The 20,728-nt window shown below is 38.3% G+C and overlaps 1 protein-coding gene across 11 annotated transcripts in view; it reads left to right on the forward strand.

Moving 5' to 3' along the window:
- The window catches only part of LOC134631162 (AP-3 complex subunit beta-2), a 58,616-nt gene that overhangs the window by 11,922 nt on the left and 25,966 nt on the right, over positions 1 to 20,728 (forward strand). For all 11 annotated transcript variants that reach the window (XM_063479211.1, XM_063479212.1, XM_063479213.1 and 8 more), the window contains exons 2-15: positions 4,284 to 4,359; positions 5,563 to 5,637; positions 5,927 to 6,022; positions 7,040 to 7,200; positions 8,564 to 8,630; positions 9,040 to 9,222; positions 12,955 to 13,152; positions 16,147 to 16,244; positions 17,811 to 17,865; positions 17,978 to 18,049; positions 18,147 to 18,209; positions 18,316 to 18,448; positions 19,451 to 19,560; positions 19,765 to 19,941. In XM_063479211.1, the coding sequence (XP_063335281.1) occupies positions 4,284 to 4,359; positions 5,563 to 5,637; positions 5,927 to 6,022; positions 7,040 to 7,200; positions 8,564 to 8,630; positions 9,040 to 9,222; positions 12,955 to 13,152; positions 16,147 to 16,244; positions 17,811 to 17,865; positions 17,978 to 18,049; positions 18,147 to 18,209; positions 18,316 to 18,448; positions 19,451 to 19,560; positions 19,765 to 19,941 (1,564 nt within the window). The remainder of the gene's footprint in view (positions 1 to 4,283; positions 4,360 to 5,562; positions 5,638 to 5,926; positions 6,023 to 7,039; positions 7,201 to 8,563; positions 8,631 to 9,039; positions 9,223 to 12,954; positions 13,153 to 16,146; positions 16,245 to 17,810; positions 17,866 to 17,977; positions 18,050 to 18,146; positions 18,210 to 18,315; positions 18,449 to 19,450; positions 19,561 to 19,764; positions 19,942 to 20,728) is intronic.

Genomic DNA, 20,728 nt, shown 5'->3' on the forward strand with positions numbered 1-20,728 from the left:
GCAGAGTAAGTAAAAGTTCTGCCTGCAGTTTGATTATTTTTTTTGGAAGTCATTTGTAGCACTGGTTGGAGCCTGATTTAAATAACATGCACAGTGTTGGGAGATACATTCACACTGCACAGGAAGATGATGAATTAATCGCAACATTGTTTTAAGATCATTTCCTCATACGTTCTTTGATTTTTGAATCTTTCAGGCTCTCCTGGCTCTCATCATGCCTGTTCTGATTCATTTACCTGTAACAGATATTCTATAATGTTTACATTTGTTACCCTTGACTTATTTTTGTCAGCTGAGCTGTTTACATTGTCACTTTGGACATTAAGCATCTGCCTCAAGGCTTTTGCAGCAGCAAATATTTCTAATCTAGGTGTGTAAGCCATGGTTAATGACAAAACATTTAAAACTACGATAAAATGTACAATGAAAACACATTGTACATTTATCCTTGTTACACCAAAGGACCAATTTCTTACTTGTAAAAAGAAACTAGAAAGAAAAGGTTGTAGGAGAAGTAGACTGACACATTTCTGGTAGGATATACTTTTTATGGCTAAAAATATCACATGTGCACATATAAATTTATGGCTCAATCACTTGAAGGTTAACCCTCATAAGGCTAAATTTTAAAGTTATGAATTATAAAACTCCATCTCCCAGTCCATCCATTTTATTAACTGCTTCTCTAGCTCAGGATCATGTGGAGCTGGAGTCTATCCCAGCTGTCTTAGGGCGTGAGGCACACTTGACAGGTCCCCAATGTCTAATGACTGAGAGAGTATATAAACCAAGGGGATCCAATATCTCAATAGCTTTCATTTTAATCTGAAGGAAAATGTTTTGATTTTTTTTAATTCAAAGCATTTTGGACACAACTTCACTTACGGAGAAGAGGACAAGATCTGAAGAAGTTACAGCTCTAGCAGTATTTGCAGTACTGCTTGACCAATGTGTTTTGACTTGTAACTCAAATGCAGACCACACAGTCATATACATTCTTATACAAATCTGCCAATGAGGCACCAACAAGGATGGGCTGAGTCTATGATTGTGCGGTTTACTGTTCCTGGCAACAAGGAGCTCTAGCGAAAATTTTGTTGGCACTTTAACCGAAAGCTGGAAAAGTACAGCCGAGGGGTTGTGTTTCCCAGTTGTGGCCATAAGATATGGAGAATACATATAACTGCACATCAGTATATCTGTTGATTTAATTTATTAAATTGAAGGGTCTCACATGTAGGTGAGCCTCTACAGAGTGTACCACCTATTGCAGCTGGGATAGGCTCCAGCCACCTCCAGTCTGATCTGGAGAAGGATGAATGGATCTGACATGAAGAAGTGTAATGATGTCTTTTAAAAGCTCATACAACTAATAACATATTTAAACTTTGGTAGCAGAAGCTGTATATTGCAACCTGCATGTTGTAGTGATATAAATAAAGAACAATATTTTACATTTGCATCTCACAGTTTAGGGGGTATTAGCCAAATTCGAAGGCCTGCACTACAATACAATATAGATCCCTCTATTTTTCAGATATACTTCAGTTAAAAGAGAAGCTTTAAGAAATACTCTCAATGCCAGCAGTGAGGTTGTGTGTGTGAGGGGAAACCCCAGTTTTGCCACATCTGAGCCTCCCATCTCTCACCTGTTCTAAAACAAGTGTGCAGTCACTCAATAATTTTCAGAGACTCTGGACTCGGTTGTTAGAGTCGATGATGATCCCACGTGGTAATACTGTCAGATGCAACAAAGGCTCTCCGGGAAACCGGGAAATCACTTAACTTCATTTTATTGCATTCTTTGTTGCCTTGGAAACTCGCTGGGGGAAATGTGCAGCAATCACTCCACCCACCACCAACTGAACTCCACCCTTCATTTCCCATACCACCAAATGACAAGACCCTGATTCCTAATGAAAGGTCTGTCTGCTGGGAGAGTTGTCCTGTTTGGTGGTTTTAGAGTAGTTTACAGTCTTCCTTTTGTGCTAAGTAGGGTCAGATTTAAAGAAACTTACTGTATGAGTGTAACTGATTCCATAATTAGACGTGAAAACATTTCAGAAGCTGCTTTTATTGAATCATATTGTTATTGTGGGTAATTAAACAGCTGGCTGAAAGGCAGAAATTGAATGATACCCACATAACACTGCCAAATTTATATATATGTACACTGTTACTATTAAAAGAAAATAAGACTTAAAAGTTGATTTAAAGTGGTTATGATTGAGGGTATTATATAGACAACTCCTCAAAGTTGTCATGCATTTCTGTCTTTGTGGAATGAAAATATGTGAAGTCTTTTTGTATCTTAATTATGGGGAAGCAGCAGAATGAATGCTAAGGTTGCTTGAAAATGCCATCCATCAGTATTTCAGAATTCAATTAGCCTGGTGTGTTTATCTTGACAGCTGCAGCAGTTGTTCCTGTCTGTATTGTTGTGTTGTCTTACTGAAACCAGTGTTTGCAGGTTCTCCTACAGGCAGGTTTGGTGGAAACTGTCACTGCCGTTTATTTGTGTTTGTTTTGCAGCTGGGTGGAGATGTCGGCTTAGATCTACTCAGACTGCTGTGTGAGCTGACCGCTCTGTTGTTTCTGACAGCAATGATGGATGAGCAAAGCTGGAGAACAAAGCACTGTTATACAGTAGTCTGTATGCAGATACAAAGCACAGCTGTTAGAAAATAATATACAATAAAACAATAAAAAATATATATACTGGTGATAATACAGTAGAGGTGCTTTTACATGATATACTTTGCCAAGTCCAAGTTAGATGGAATTTTGTGTCATCCACATGTGGCTCCTGGATTAAAACTAGAGAATGCGTTTTCAGTTTGCTGTATCAGTATTTCGTTGGCACTCAACGATGGACAAACTGTACAATAGATGCGACAGGTGATAGAGGCAAGTATGCTAGCAGAGCTTATTGCAAAGCCAAAAATAGTATTATGTCTAGATGCAGCAAATGTTAATAAAATATATAATACACATTAAAAATTGTTAATATTACAGTATCAGATGACAGAAACTAAGGAAGAGGATTAGGGCGAATGGGAAAAAAAGTGGGCACGTTTATTTTTTCTTCTTTTCCAGAATTCTGAGAAAAAAGTGAAAATTCTTAGAAAAAAGTCAGAATTCTGACTTTAATCTCAAAATTCTGGAAACGAAAAAAAAAAGACTTGCCCACTTTTTTTTTCCAGTGGCCCTAATCCTCTTCCGTAAAAAACTGATATCAAAAGTAATAAAAGTAGTAAAAGCTAAATCTAAAACTAGCTTTAGCTTGAGTCCTACAAGCTAAATCCGAACACCTCAAATCTTTATTTGGTTTCTGCTTAGTAATCTAAAAACCTGAAGTGGAAAATGAAGATTAGCCAAAGTACAACTTTGCTTGAATAAAATAAAACAGCAAAAGCTTTTATACCCAAAGAACAAGTTAATAGGAAAAAGCAAGTAGACATTCTCTGCTATGGTTTAAAATCTTGTGGTTTAATAGCAAGAACCATCATTAAAGTTTATATAGAGTCAACTGGAGAAGATGACAATTGCTTTACAATCTTATGTTTATATTTTTTGGTCAAGTACAAATATGATAAATTATAATTTTTTTGAATTAGTAATACTTTTCAACTCTGCAAGTGATAACAAAATATTTTACTTGATTTGGTCATCGTTTTGTTGATTTAACGTGGTAATCATATGTTCATTAAACTGCAACATCAAAAATCAGGATGCTTATAAAAAAGCAAAGTACCTGTATGAAACCAAAGAAAAGCGATAAACCCTTGCATATGACGCTCTGCAATTAGAAAATGCTGAAGAAATAATATCATTTATCAAACAAGCTGCTGATTAATTCACACATCAGCTGACTGGCCCATCATTTGGCTAATAAAATCACTAGACTGTTTATTTAAATAATAAACAACTGTCTATGATACTGATAGACCTAATGTATTCTATTTTATGTATTGTTCTACTTCGCCACATCCAAAATATTTCTAACACTCGTTTCTACCCATTTATCAACAGTCTGTGTTTGAGAAGTCATTTTGTTTTAGCGATTATGTCACTTTACAATTATCCAGGTATTTTATGTTCAAACGTTTCTTTATTTTGTGAGGCTTTCCTACTTCAAAGAGAATAATTTGGGGGTCACAGCTGTAGTCTTTGATCAATTTTGAGCTTTAAAAGTAAAACATATCGGTACTGCTTGTTGCATTCTGGGTGTTTTGTGGTTTCCATGCTGTGAAATATATTTTTATAATGTTTTCTTCCCACAGACATGACGACTTGAAAGAGATGCTGGACAGCAACAAAGACTCCCTGAAGCTGGAGGCAATGAAGCGGATTGTAGCTGTGAGTATAAATCAAATGGACACAATGGGAAATTGGGATCACATCAAGAGTGAGCCATGAAGTTTATTATCATGCTTTAAAAAATGTCATGGATAATACTGTTGTATAACGCTATTTCAGAACAGAGGACAGAATAGAATAGAATGTATATGTACAATGAAATTGTGGGTGCTCCACACCAACTGTGCCGTAATAGAATATAAATAGTAGACAACAGGAATAAATAGCAAACAGGAGAAAAACGTACAGTCAAGAGGGATATATACAAAACAAAAAAATATATACAAAAATAAGAGAAAGTCACGTTTACTGTGGACAATAAACAAAAGATCCTCATAGCCACCATGTCTGTCATTACTTCAATTTTGAAGCCTTGAGCTGAGCTGAGTGTCTTTGCAGTCTCCATCTTGATGATTAGCAACAGGTAGTGTTAACTGTGAAACCAAGGCACACAGCTGACATCTGATTAGCCAGTGAGCATACCCATAATCCTCCTTTCTGACTCTAATAATGACCATAATTTTTTAAAAATTACTTTAGTTATTATATAACTGATCTTGTCTGATAACTATGTCACTGATGCTGTAATGAGCTGATGAACAGTTAACTCATTGGCCTAATGAAGTGGCCAGTGGGTGTAGATTCACATAAAAACCTAGAAATCTTTATTTTATTTTTTAACTAAAGTAAGTGACTAGCTGGAACATTAACATTGCAGAAAGGGGCAGATTTCCCCCCCTTGAGATTTCACTGATCAGCGGGTACACAGGTGCACAAGGTCAAACCTTTAAATGCAAAACATACAATGCATCAAGTTTTACTTATTCTGAGACTAAGAAAAGGCCAGAAGCATGCTCTCTATACCAAAACTGGCGATTAATCTCATGGTATTATTGTCAAAATGCAGTCATTTTATAAAACTGTGCTCTGAGCCATAAGACAAAGGCTGCCTCCAATGATTTAACTACTGTGATAAGAGATGCAAACTGTGCAGTCAGCTGTTAAATATTCATACTTCTGAGGCTCCACACCCATCTTTTCATTCATCATTCCTGCCGGGCCAAGAGCACGAAAAAAAAAGCATCAAAAGATAAAATAAAACATTAAAAAAATGTATTTTTTCTTGCCAACAATTGAAATGCTTGAAAAATGCCATCTTGTGAAATCTTTATTATGCTTTTTGGATGCGTCTTTTCTCTGCAGATGATTGCCCGAGGTAAAAATGCATCAGATCTCTTCCCCGCTGTGGTGAAAAACGTGGCTTGTAAAAACATAGAGGTTGGTAATGAACCTAGTCTCATGTTGCTTCATGTGCTACAGGCTCTGCATTCTTCATTTTCCTTCCTATTATCTTATCACGTTTTCCAAACCTCCGTGGAGTGCAGTTTTATCTCATATAAACAAAATTGCAATTTCCTTCTCCACTTTTGCATGTTTTAATAACTGTGCCTTACTGGACTCATCTCAATGAAAATAATTAAGCTAATATACATGGGTTGGATGAAATTGTTAAAATTTAAATGATTACATTTGTTTCTTCTTTCCCTCTTACTGTTCGTCTTTCCAGGTGAAGAAGCTGGTCTATGTTTACTTGGTGCGTTACGCTGAGGAGCAGCAGGATCTTGCTCTGCTTTCAATTTCCACGTTTCAGCGAGGTCTGAAGGTACAGCAGTTTATATATGTGACAATTTTTCAGATTTGAGATAATATAAACCATTTTTGTAAAGCCTCTTGTCTTCATATTATACAAAAATTAGCTGCAATTCACCTGGCTTGCACGATAGTCCTCGTTAACTATGAGTGAATGGCTCTAAAAGCCTAACTTGTTTACAACATTTGGACAAAAAAAGCTGAAATGAAATTGAATAGATTGCTTAAATTAACGCGTTAGCGCGGTTAGCTCATTAACGCGTTAGCGCCGTCCAGCCCCACGCACGGGGCGATCCGCACTAACTCACTAACCGAGATTTAATGCGGTTATGGCGTTAACGTCATTTTAACGAGATTAACGCTGACAGCACTAATTGAATTATTAGTTATTATTCACCTCTGGTTCTCTTTCACACCATGTCTCTCTTCTGTCGTCATCCACTTACCCCCAACTGGTCACAGCAGATGGTCGCCCCTCACTGAGCCTGATTCTTTGTGCAGTTTCTTCCTCTTAAAAGGGAGTTTTTCCTTCCCGCTGTCACCAAAGCGCTTGCTCATAGGGGTCATATGATTGTTGGGGCTTTCTGTTTTCCTTGTATTATTGTAGGGTTTTTACCTTACAAAATAAAGTGCCTTGAGGCAACTGTTGTTGTGATTTTGCGCTATATAAATGAAATGAAAATGAATTGATTTAAATATCTGGAATTACTGGATAAATTGACCTGAAATCACGACCAAATAAATAAAATTTATGTGTTTTAGTGCTAATTTCCTAAAAGTGGTAAGCTACTTTACTTAACAGTTTTGTATTTCATTACTGACTGACCTTTATATTATTCATTGTGATCATGTTAGCATGCTGAGTTTAGCATAAAACTGCAGGAACTACTAGCCCTGGGAACAGCACCACAGAGCTGCTAGCATAACTACAGATTCCTTTTTTAGATTTTATTACTATTTTGCAATGAACAAAATGCAACATTTCACCACCTCTAAAAGTTTATTTTTCCACCACTTTGTATTTCTCCAGGATCCGAACCAGCTGATCAGAGCCAGCGCCCTGCGAGTCCTCTCCAGCATAAGAGTAACAATCATCGTTCCAATAATGATGTTGGCCATCAAAGAAGCTGCTTCGGATATGTCTCCGTATGTCAGGAAGACCGCAGCACATGCAATCCCTAAACTATACAGGTACAAACTCAAAAGGACAGTTTTGGGTTTATAAAACAAAGTTATCATGATTATTGAGTTGCTAGCTCTTTGTGTATCAGTTATTATAACGACTAATGATCATATTTTTTTCTCACAGTCATTATAAAGTTGTTGTTTTTTTTAAATTGAATTAAGAGTGAAGAACGCAAAGAACAGAAAACTCCTGAAGCAGCCGTAACGTGAAGTAGTTGTTCTCTGTGTGAATTTGTCAATCTTTTACACCATTGTGGAAGAATTTTATCCCCTTCTTCTTTACAACATTTCTTCAGTTCATTGAGGTTTGCTGAAATGTGTTTATCCACAGCTCTCCAAAGGTCTCACCACTAAATTTGAATTGGGTTGAGATCTGGACTCTACTGGGTCATTGCAACACCTTGATTCTTATCTTTGTCACTCATTCTGATTTTCTGGTGTGTTTGGGCTCATTTTCCAAGTTCATGGTCCAATTTGGGACAAGAGTTTGCTGTTAGTCAGATGGCCTCATAACTGACTATAAACTACGTTGATATACAGAGAAGTAAATGGTCAACTGGAAAGTGCTGCAATGTTAATGTTCCAGCTAGCCACTGCAGAGGTTCCAGTATAGTCTTGGGATTTTAGCAACTTCTCTGAGCATTGCACGGCTTTATTGTATCAGGATAAACCCTTTGAGATGTAGCGTCTTGTTTTTTAGGAGCCCAAACAGACATTCATACAATAGAGAACAAATTTGTTGGGGTGTCCACTCCTGGGAGGATTTCAATATTGTGTTAACATACATCTGAATTCTCCAGACCAGCAAACTAACAACTTGTCTGCTTTTATGGAGGTGGTCATAATTCATCAAGTGCATTTGATTAGCAGCACCTGTCTGCTACTTACCCTCTTAATTCCAGTGGAAGCAGTAAGAGTGTGCTTAGTTTTTCACAGGACTGCGTACAGTCCTATAGAAACTTTATTTTTCATATGACCATTTCTCTTTTTCACAAACTTTAACACAGTAGGAAATATATAAATTTGATAGCGAAAAACACAGTATGTGTCCTGTTTTCTATTTAAGACATTTAGAATCAAACAATCATTAAGTAATACTGTGATTACATTCCATTTTTTATGAATTCTTTGTTGTTTTTTCTTTGTGGGAGCCTTGATTCCCAGTCTGAGAACTGCTAGGCCTGCTAGATCAAATGTTGATATGACTTGCTGCCACTGTAAAACTTTAGCAGTAAAAAATAGACTCCTGAGAACCCATTGCTGCTCTAGCAGTAAAATCCATTTTCTTTATACCCTTGAGGATTATTACTTACAGTTCCTGGAACAATTTTTCATGCATTTTTACTGATTTATTCTTCTCTCCTCTCAGTTTGGATCCTGAACAAAAAGACCAGCTGATTGAAGTCATAGAGAAACTCCTCGCTGACAAAACCACGGTGTGTTTTTCCTCTCTTCTCTTTGTTGGTTCAGTGTTTTCTCCAGATTTTATTTCCAGCAAAGGCAAATACAATTTTGCAAACCACACAGTGCACAAAATATCAGGGACCAGCTGCTGTGCACAGCACCAGATTGCATTTAACGCCCCGGTTGTTTCAAGGCTTATCATTTGTTTAACCAGTCTCCTTTTTCACCTTGCAGTTTTTGCATTAGCTCGTTCTCTGGGAAATGCACCAAAACCAGAAACAGACTGCAGATGTCAGTCAGTAGTTACGGGTTTTTTGTACCGTTGAAGATTTAATTGTACAATGCATGGATATTGTTAAAATCCACAGGGCTAACTTGTAACCTCCTAAAGGAAGATTCATGAACTTTATCTTAATGTGTGTGGTCTGAAATGCACTGTAGTTGGTGGCAGGAAGCGTTGTGATGGCTTTTGAAGAGGTGTGTCCGGAGCGCATTGATCTGATCCACAAGAACTACAGGAAGCTGTGTAATCTCTTGATTGATGTTGAGGAGTGGGGGCAGGTCGTCATCATCAACATGCTAACCCGCTACGCCAGAACGCAGTTTCTCAACCCAAACATCAATGTAAGTAAGAAACACAAAGCACGAGAAAGCAAGCAGGCCAACAGGTGTTACATTTTTGATGAGTAACATATAGCCTAATGTGAAACTGTTCTTATTATCCTTGGTTATTCTCGGTTCTATGTGAGTTTTTTCCTTGTCCGTCTTTCACTTTTTGAATGTGGTTTTCTATGTTGTGACTTCCCTCCTTCGATCTGTTCCCACCCTACTTGGTTCAAGTGCTCCTTACCTAACCTAACCTCACTTACTTGTGCAAATTTATTCTGTAGGTGCAGGTGAGTAATTGAAGAGCAGTCCAAAAAATTTCCAATTTCCAACTTTGCTCTTTCCAATCTTCTATCCTCCTTTTCCTAATCACGTTTACTTGACTTCATTGGAAGAGTTCATGAGATCACGGTCGAGAATTTAAAAAGTCTGATTCATCTAATCCTTATTATCCTTTCCTCTTGGTGTATGTTTAGTCTGTCTTTGTCAGATTGCCATGCGTTCTGTCGTTGACGCCCTCAGTTTAGGGGATTTAATCTTATTGACCATTTTGAGATGTTCATTTTCTTTTCATTGTTGTACAGCCTTTTGTGGCCTTTTTCACTCTCTGTAAATACATCAAGTTTTCTGCTTGCACTTGGGTTAAACAATTCCTCAGTCTGACAGTCTTCAGTTTTTATTTAACTGAGAGTGAAGTAAGAAACAGAGAAGCAGCAGATGTTCACACTTGAACAGGTAGAATAAGAGATTCATAGGTTAGAGCCTCATCAAATACTTTCATGACTAATTTGTGTGTTACAGAAACATGAATTTATACTGAGGAGCAGTAACACCTTACATGCAGACTCTACTTGTATCGATGAATTCTAGTACATAATATAAACAAAATATCGCCGGCGTCATCACTGCGCGTTGCAGCGCTCCATGCAAACTTACAACCCTAGAAATAAGTTTAGCCATTATGTTTTGTCACTACTTTCTAATTTGCATATGAATCACATATTGGGCGACTACGGTGCAGCAGAGGTGTATAGGTACATGTCTTGCAATAATACGTCTTTAATTTTCTACTATTGTGACTATGCAGTGGTACAATCATCCTGTCATTTATTTTCCTCTCTCACTGCCACCTGATTTCAGTATATTTATCAGTTTTTCAAACACACCTGTTGACTTATTTTTGTCAAAAGTGACTAGGCCCAAATGGAACAATTTTTTTTCACAACATTGTTATTGTAGTAATTACCCATAAATGTGCTGCAGCCATTTTACAATAAGGACATTTTTCCACACTGCTGCTTCTTTTTTACCATTTCATGACTTGCATAGACCATTTAAAAAGGACCTATTATCCATCCATCCAATTTTCTGCTGTTTTTCTGGGTCGCAGCAGCAGTCTAAGCATAGACATCCAGACCTTCCTTTTCCCGGCCACCTCCTCGAGCTCTTCTGAGAGGACACTGAGGCATTACTAAAGCCAAAGCCAAGAGATATAATCTGTCCAGCATATCGTGGGCCTCCTGACAGTAGGATATGTCAGGAAACACCTCAACTAGCTCCTTTCAGTGCGAAGGAGTAGTCCCTCTAGTTTGAGTCCTCTAGTCCAGCGGTCCCCAACCCCCGGGCCTCGGACCGGTACCGGTCCGTGAGTCGTTTGGTACCGGGCCGCGAGAGTTGAGGCTCAGGTGTGAAATGTATGGTTTTCAGGGTTTTTATCGGTTTTCAGCGTTATTTTGTTATCGTTTTTATCGTTAACTCGGTTTTCCTGGGTCTTTTCACGTGTGTTATGAATAAATCTTCTTTTTTTCGGTACCGGTACTAGTTTTATTTTGTTGTATTTATCCGCGACACCTTAAAGGCCCGTCCGTGAAAATATTGTCGGGCATAAACCGGTCCGTGGCGCAACAAAGGTTGGGGACCGCTGCTCTAGTCTCCTGAATGAAAGAGACTAGAGCTCCACACTCTATTGCTAAGCTTTGTTCCCGACTTGTGAACAAGACTGATATGTATGTCACACAAACCTGATGGCTGCCCCTCCCTGAGGTTGGGTCTGGCAGAGGTTTCTTATTGTTAAAGGGAGTTTTTTCTTTCCCCCTGTTGCCAGCTGCTTGCTCGTGAAGAATTATCTTGTGGGGGTTGCTCTCTATTAAGACCTTATAATATAAAGCACCGTGCGGCAATAGACATTATATAAATAAATTGAACTGAGATCAGTTCTTCATGTGGCCAGAAGGACCACATCATCTGCAAAGTGCAGCGATGAGAATCCTGAACTACCAAACCAGCTGTATAATTATATGTGCAGCTATAAAATTTATATTGGCATTGAATTGTTTAGATTTAGGTTTAAATGGAGACAATAAAGTAGGAAAAAAGCACCCCGACTATGACTTGTTGTTGATCAGTGTAGTTTTTCCACTGTATATTTGCATATTGCATATATAATTCACTCAAACGGACCTCAAGATTTAAAGTGTTATTGAAATGCAGATGGTTTGTTTTGCAAGAGATAGCATGCAAGGTATGTCTAGATAATATAATTTGTCTTATATAATTAAAATTTTTTAAGTCCTAACATAAAAAATATTAAAAACCAAATTCGGTGTCATTAGAATATCTTGAAATATGTCTCATATATAAAGGAAACAGCGTAGGTTCAGTACAAACGCATTTAAGAAGAAGATATAAAAATAAAAGTATTTAATGAAACCATTCTAACAAGAAGAAGTTTGGTCGCTCGAAGGTTAAACATGGCTGAAGTTTCATGTAAGGTCAAGTAATCCCTGTGAGCCAAAACCCCAGACTGCTCTTTGAGCTCAGTTTCAGACACATTCTCTGCTCTTGCCTCGTTGTGATATCGATGAGAGCAAACCATGTTTTTGCAAGGGGCAGCCAATCAGCAGAAAGTTGGCTTAAATGGAGGATAAAGAGAGGAGGAGCTAAAAGCATACAGATGATGAACTGAGGGCTCAAGTATAACATAAGCAGTCGACAGATGAAAAGAGCCAGCTAAAGAGCAACAGCAGCTAGTTTTAAGCTAACATAATGGTAGCTAATGATAAGCTTGAGTATCATAAAAATCACACTGATACATTTGAAGCTCAATATACATCTGATAAACAGTTTGATTACATTCTCACATTGTATGAGTTTATTCCCTAAGCATCAGGGTCCAAAAAATTGCATCCACTACAACAACAGTTTTACTAACACCGGCTAACAGCAGCTAACAGTATCTAACAGAGGCTAACAGGTTAACAGTAGCAAAAACAGCAGTCTTTCACACAGAAAAGTTCAAGTATCCTTAACAATTCAACCCAGTATCTCTGTCATCGGTCAGACGGGAGCTTCTCTGACTGATTGACCTTAAACTCCTTTCACAAAGTTATATAGCCTTTTCCAGATTAAATAGATGCAGACACCTCTCACACAGCATTGACAGCTAAGGTAAAGCGTGGGCTGACAGCCTTCTAGAGATACACGAAAACTCTGGGGCAGATGAAGATGTGATCCAAACAATATCAGATCAAGCCGGCTGCCCACAGCCATTAATGGGTGCAGTGTAAATTTAATGCTTTTTATCTCTCTTAACTGAGACATTAGTCCTACAGGGGCCATAGTAGCTAGGATTAAACACTTGAATTGGGAAGGATGAGACAGCAGAACTCTTAAGTCTACATCTACTTGCATCTTGCAGTGAAAATTTTATTATAACTTGAAAGCACTCCTCAAGAATCACTTTCTCTGCAGGAGTCCCTGCTGGAGGAGGGAGGCAGCGGCGATAAGACCTTCTACGGCTCAGATGAAGATGAGGATGAAGACGAAGAGGAGAAGGAGAAGAAGGCTGAGGCTGCTGCCATGGCTAAGAGGAAGCCATATGTGATGGATCCAGACCACCGGCTGCTACTAAGGAATACCAAACCGCTCCTGCAGAGCCGCAACGCAGCTGTGAGACCTCTGCTCTTTTGAATTATACACACACATTCCTGCAGTAAAACTCAGTCTATTGACTTACTACCATGGAAAGTGACTGTGCCCTCTAAAATCATTTCTTAATGAGTAGATGAGGTCTTCATTCAAGTTATAAAGCCTCTGACACTTAAGCATTTTAATGGTTAAGTGTCCTTGTGTACAGCATTTAATCTGAGCTGACCTCTTGCTCAAAAATGAGGGCAATTTCCCCAAGGAAATTAATAAAGCATCACAATGCATTAGTGCTGCTGTGGTCACCTTGAGTAGCCTGTTTTGACCCATGTTAGATATTGTGAAATTCTGCCGTCACACACATTATCCAACCTTTGTACTGCTGCAGGCAAGCTGGTTTCTTGTGGTGAAATAAAATATGAAACACTTTTCCCATTCCTGAGCCAACAAGTGTTCGCTTATCTTGCATGAAGTGGAAAAGTCAATCATGGAGCTGTAATTGCTCTTTATGTGGTTACCTGTTTTGCATCAAACCAATGAAATGCAAAACCAAATAGTTTCCTTTTCCAGTGATGACTTCATACAGTTGCATTTTTGCAGGTCTCAGTTCCAACCAATGACTGTATATAAAGTTTTCTACAGTCAATTCAAATTCAGTTCAATTCAAAATGTATTTGAATAGCACATTCAAAAACAACAGAGTTGACCAAAGTGCTTCACAATTGGTTAAAAACAAGAGAAAACAATAGAGAAACAAATATAGATTAATTAGAAACAAATACAGATAAATAAGAAGACAGTGAATTAACAATAAAAACATAAAACAGGCCTGATGGTACTCATACTGAACTCGAATTAAAAGCCAAAGTAAAAAAGTGAGTTTTAAGATGTGATTTAAAAGACTGAATAGACTCTGAAGTACGAATCTCCTCTGGCAGATTATTCCAGAGTCTGGGTGCTGCTACTGTGAAGGCCCGATCTCCTCTATGTTTCAATCGAGACCTTGGTTGTGCTAAAAGCATCTGGCTAGATGATCTCAGTGCTCTTTTGGGGTCATACATGTTGAGGAATTCATTTAAATAACTCGGCGCCATATTATTTAAAACTTTGAAAGTATGTAAAAGAATCTTAAAATTAATACAATATTTTACAGGGAGCCAGTGTAAATTTGCTAAAACTGGAGTGATGTGTTCATACATTCTAACACCTGTTAAAAGACGCGCAGCGGCATTTTGGACAAACTGCAAGCGATGGAGAGACGAGTGTTGAAGACCCAAATATAGAGAATTGCAGTAGTCCAGTCTAGAGGTGATGAAGGTATGAATAAGTGTCATTGGTTCCAGTCTGACTGCTCTGACTTTGATGCAGACCAACAACCTGGTCTTTTTTACTTTAAAGTTTCCAGCATTGAAGCTTAGTCTCATGGTGACAAACCTACAGACTATCATTTTTTTTCAGCTCTGCGTGTCTTTACAGCCCATAAATCTACCAGTAAACAATCAGAAATGGTCTGTGTGAATTCAAACTCCTTTCATGAATATCAACTGAGATTCAGGTGTCTACCCATGCGGCTGCCTTTCTAGAAACAAATAGAACATTTCCAGTTGTCTCCTGCTGTGTGCTACATATAAGAAAGGACAAGGACAATACTCTGACCTGTTTCTCCCAACATTGTTCAGAGTTCTTGTTTAGAGGTGGCTGAAGTGACTGACTGATGAGGAAGCATCCTGTAAAGGGTTTAGGGCCAGATTTACTAACGCATTGCACCAACGCGAACTGTGTTTGGGTGTAAAAAAAAAAAAAAAAAAAGGATTATCAGCATGTGCAAGAGGTGAGAACTCAAAACACGAAATATAAGGAGGAGAATCAGGTCCGCATAGTTATGTTTATGACATGCAATTTACAGCTGATATTTAATGCCGAACTAAAGAATCTATTAATATTTGAGCTTGATATGAAACTAACTAAAAACAGAGCAAGTTTTGTGAATTACACATGAAATTAACCACACCTATGAACGCCTCAAACATTATTTTCTCTCAAAAGACCAGCGTGGTTATGCGTTGGTCCTGTGTGATCCAGCCATTGTCTACATGTTGTAGAGTCAACAGGACTCATTGTTAAAAATATGTGGAATAAATGATGATGGCTGCGACACAATTAGAATAAAACTCAATGTAAACAGAACAAATGCCACAAAATGTCACAAAGAACCTCACAAAACAGTCAACAGCTGTGAAAGTGACAAGCTAACAGTAAACAGCTAATAGCAAACATTCAAAAACCTCTCTTGTGTTTTGTGAGTTTTTGTTTTTTTCTACTTCCATTGTTTGTTATTCAGTTTCGCAGCATTTTTCTATTTGCTGGTGTTTTCTTAAGTTGCAGTGCTTTTGAACTCTCAGGGCCACCATACAGGAGTGAAAACATAGGAAACCTTGTCATAAAGTGAAACAATTAAAGCTGTCCACTGCTCTTGGTGCTTCTCATGCTGCTTTTTGAGCTTTTTTGTACTTTGTCTTCTTCATGGGGAACTCCACTATTGCTCCATTTCCTATTCAGACCCACTTTTCAACCAGTCAGCATTCCAGTGCATATGCTCTTTTGGGTTGTTTTTTTTTTTTTTTTAACATGCTGCATTGGATCTACACAATTAATTCTGCTTTGTAAGAACTGTTTCCAATGCAGATTGAGCATCTTAAAACTCCTGCCTCTTGAATTAACTTTTTACTGCTAGAGTAGTAAAATGAGAGCAAATCTGTATTTGCTTTAGTTCGTTCATGTATATTTAACACATGAGCAGAATAAATCCAAACACATTCGTCATCTCCAGTGCAACATAAGCATAAGGTAGTGATGCCTTGGTAATTAACTGCTGAAAATGAATAAATTTTCAATAGAGAACAAAACTCATTAATGACCCAACACTCACCATTACACCTCTTTGTTTTTTTACATTGGGAGGTTATGTCACTGTTGAGATTTAAAAGTTTCTGTTTTCTCATTCTTTACACAATCCAGGTGGTGATGGCTGTGGCTCAGCTGTATTTCCATCTGGCCCCTAAAGCGGAGGTTGGTGTGATTGCCAAGGCCCTGGTCCGTCTCCTGAGGAGCCACAGGTGAGCTTTACAGTCTATAATTTCAAAAGAAATTGCTTTCAAATCACTATATCGCCATTTTCCAAAATTAAAACAGCCTCCCCTCTGGAGAAAGTAACAGGAAACAAGTTGAAATGTCGAAAAAATACACAGCTAAATGGGAGGGAAAAAAGATTTAACAACCACAAAACTCAGCAAAGTGGAAAACAGTATGACAACAAAATAACAAGTGAGCGTAATAAAATGGATCGCTAATGCCTAGAAGCAGAAAGTAAAATTAAACAGGGAGCCCAGTGAAGCTGAAGTAAGCATGAAATCATAAACCATGAGGAGTGATGATCGCACATCGGTGGCCTGTTGGCTGTAAGTCCTGCACACTGTCAGCTTTTTATTGAACAAGTGGTCCTGTGGCTCAGGGTGTGCTGTAATGGGATCATCATTCAGCAGCGACCAAACACCAGCGTCTCTCTGTGGGAGAGTCGTCCAAAATTCATTGTACCATACCTTAGCTTTCATTAGACTTATTGCTATTGACTCTGTGGCGTCTGGGCTCACATAATAACCACATGGATTTACTGGCTTAAATAATAATGCGCTGATGTTTAACAGGAATGTTTTTAAAACATTTGTACTTGCTACGTTTTGTGGCGTACAGGGGTAGCTACACACGTGCCAGAAGTTTCTATCTTCAGTTAAAATTTCAAGTAGAGGCCAATTGTGAAACGTCTCTTGGAATTCTTTTAGTTTTTGCATAAGATTAAGAATTATTGCTTGAAAAAGTAAGCTAGGTCACGTTACCCTCAACATTTTTATCAGCTAACATGAACTTAATTTTGAAATCCAGATGTTGAAGCTGTTACTAGCAATAACAATATGTTCTTTCTGACAGATCGGACAAAAAAAAAGTTAAAATAAACAGAAAACACAACTCGTAGAGATGCCACTTGTTCTGCCTCAAAACTAGAAATTCACCTGTTAGCACTATGGCGGCTAAGCACTGCAAGCAGTTTCAATTATAAGTGAGAATAACATCTTTATGAATCTTGAAATTTAATACTTCTCTTAATACTAATGATTTCCTTGATACAGCTGCAGAAGAGTTTTGTTTGTTTTTGTTTTTTGTAATGACATACCAAGGGAAAAAGAACAAGTCAGAGGAGGTCCATGTAAAATCTAAAAACTCTATCAATCACTTAAAAACTGAGAGGTACAGGATACAATTCATTTGTTTAAAGTGCCATGTATTGATGGAGAGAGGTCCCAAACAAGGCACTAAAGTGGGTTAAATAACAACAGGGGAACAATTTAATGGCCGATGCACTTGATGCATGCATCCTGCGTCTGTGATGGTGTGATTTCAGTCATGATCAGTGACAGAAAAGTAATGAGGATGTTGAAATGATGATAAAAAAAGAATCAGGATTGCATATTGTCAGTTTTTTAGAGACCCTCTGAAAGCTCCTCCTGGTCCCTCGCTTCTTAAGCTATCTCAGACAAAAATTTTGTTTTCTTAAGACAGCAAAATAATTACCAATTATCAGGATCATAATCCTCGATCGCTACTTACTCTGTGTCTTCTTCTTTTAGTGAAGTCCAGTATGTTGTTCTTCAGAACGTGGCAACAATGTCCATTAAGAGACGGGTGAGCTAAAGCTGGTGTTTCTGTTTTCTTCTGTTTTATATTTTTGTGTATAAATGGTATTTTTATTATAACGAAGCTTCACGGAGGTTCTTCCTGTCTTTGTGTGTCACAGGGGATGTTTGAACCATATCTGAAGAGTTTCTACATCCGCTCAACAGATCCAACTCAGATCAAAGTCCTAAAGGTTGCTTTCTGTTCTCTTTTTTTGAAGATGGTCAGAAGTTTTTAGCAGTTTGTGGAGATATGAGAACATGATGGATTCTTATTATTGTTATTTGCAGCTGGAGGTTCTAACCAATCTGGCCAACGAGACAAACATTTCCACCATCCTCAGAGAATTTCAGGTACAATTAAAAAATATAAGTCATGTTTTAGGAAGAGCAGTCAGTCAGCACCAACTTTGTCTTCCCGTATGAATTAATATGCAGAGTGGCTGCTTTTTTCTGGCAGACATATATTAAAAGCATGGATAAAGACTTTGTGGCTGCAACAATCCAAGCCATTGGTCGCTGTGCTACCAACATCAGCGAGGTGAGGGACACATGTCTGAACGGTCTTGTGCAGCTGCTCTCCAACCGAGATGGTGAGTCTTTTTATTTGTTAGTATAAGACACTCTTTAAACTGTACATATTGTATGAACAGATGGCAAAATAACATCAAAAACAAGACTTAAAAGTAAAAAGAGAAAAATACATTCCAAAAAATCTAATCAAATAGATCGAGACCTGATGACTGTGGAGTACGGTGAACTCATTCTCATGTTCTAGATATGAGTTTGAGATTGTTTGATGTGTGTGATGGCATGTTATCCTGCTGGAAGCAGCCATCAGGAGATGGGTACACTGTGGTCATGAAAGTGGTAGACATGGCCAGCAACAATAATCAGGTAGGATGTGGCATTTAAATGGTGCTCAGTTGATACTAAGGGGATTAAAATGTGTCGAGAAAATATCCCCCAACACCATTTTACCACCAGGATCCTGAACTGTTGATACAAGGCAGGTTGAATCTGTGTTTTCATGTTGTTTTTCATGCTCTGATTGTTGTTGGATGTTGTTTCATTAATGGAGAGTCATCGGCCCAGGCAACATTTTTCCACCCTTCTATTGTCCAGTTTTATCCCGTGTGAATTACAGCTTCAGTTTCTTGTTCTTGGGTGTCAGTACAGTCACCTGTTGTGGTCTGAAGCTGCTGTGGCCCATCTGTGTTATGCATTCAGCGTAACTTGGTTATAGGTTACTGGTTATGCAGGAAAATCCCAGTAGATCAGCACTTTCTGATACTCAAACCAGCACGTCTGGCATCAAGACCCATACCACATTCAAAATCATTTAAATCACCTTTCTTCCTCACTGCTTTGCTCGGTTTTAACTTCAGCAGGTTGTCTTGGTCATGTCTTAATGTCATGACAGTTGAACAAATATACCAAATGAAGTGAACAGCGTGAATTTCTAGTGTGAATGAACTGGTAAATGAATGCTGAATACTTTCCACTCATTGACTCGGAGCATTAGTGATGTTTAAAAGTATGTATTTATTGTTCATTTCTGATTTCAACGAGTGACTCTTCTTTCTTTTGTGCAGAGTTGGTGGTTGCCGAGTCAGTGGTCGTTATCAAGAAGCTGCTGCAGATGCAGCCGGAGAAGCACAGCGACATCATAAAGCACATGGCGAAACTGACCGACAACATTCAGGTAAGAGTCTCTTTCATGACCTGCAGATAATATCTTACCTCAGTGCCTCATTCAATATCTATTACTATAAACCAGGTGTCAACTAAGTGTTCACTAATTGACTCGAGCTCTTGAACCACTGTTTACATGCACGGTAAACCTGTTTCTGCCAGTCATATCCCTCTGTAGTAGCAGTGTTAGTTTGCTATCAACCTGTGTTCTCAGGTGCCAATGGCACGGGCCAGTATCCTGTGGCTGATTGGAGAATACTGTGAGCATGTACCTAAGATCGCCCCAGATGTTCTAAGGAAGATGGCCAAGTCATTCACTAATGAAGAGGACATTGTGAAGCTTCAGATCATCAATTTGGCAGCCAAACTATATCTGACCAACTCCAAACAGGTGGGAATGGCATGTTTTTCTGTCACTAGTATTTATGGCTGTCCTTTTGTTCTGTCTCCCTTCCCTCACCCACAAATCGGTCACAACAACACAACAAATGGCTGCCCTGCCCTGAGCCTGGTTCTTCTGCAGGTTTCTCCCTGTTAAACGGGAGTTTTTCCTTCTCACTTTCACCAAGTGCTTGCTGATAGGGGGTCGTCTGATTGTTGGGGTCTTCTCTCTTATTGTAGGCTCTTTACCTTACAATAAAAAGCACCTTAAGGTGACTGTTGTTTTGTTTTGGTGTTATAAATACACCAGTTTCAACCCCAAAAGTTTGAATTTATTAGAAACAAACTTGTTGGGAGAAGGTACACCTAAAAGGGAAGTCTGACCCATTTGTATGAACATTTTAGAGGAAGAGGAATTTAATCCAGAATAAAAACATTTCAACTCACACATTTAATTTCACTTCACAGAATAAATTACTCAAATATCCACTTTGTCTTGAAAATTCAAGTCAGCAGTGATATTTGTGCTAGTGAGCAAAGACACTGTTGTAAAGGCCAAATCTAATCTTTAATTAAATTAGGCTCACTGCTTACAGCAGCAGAGTGCAGCTGGGAGGATTCAGGATGGTAATAGTCTGGCTGCCTTTCCCTGATAATAAGTGTGAATATACAGAGTCCTTCCACATCAACAAGGTCTGCTGATTCAAATCATCATCATCATCAAAAAAAGAAACATTTGAGATTACATTCAATATCCAACCTGTTGTTTTTACAAATTATCTTGCAGTATTGTGCAT

Source organism: Pelmatolapia mariae, linkage group LG7 (assembly GCF_036321145.2).
Source record: "Pelmatolapia mariae isolate MD_Pm_ZW linkage group LG7, Pm_UMD_F_2, whole genome shotgun sequence".
Taxonomy (NCBI): domain Eukaryota; kingdom Metazoa; phylum Chordata; class Actinopteri; order Cichliformes; family Cichlidae; genus Pelmatolapia; species Pelmatolapia mariae.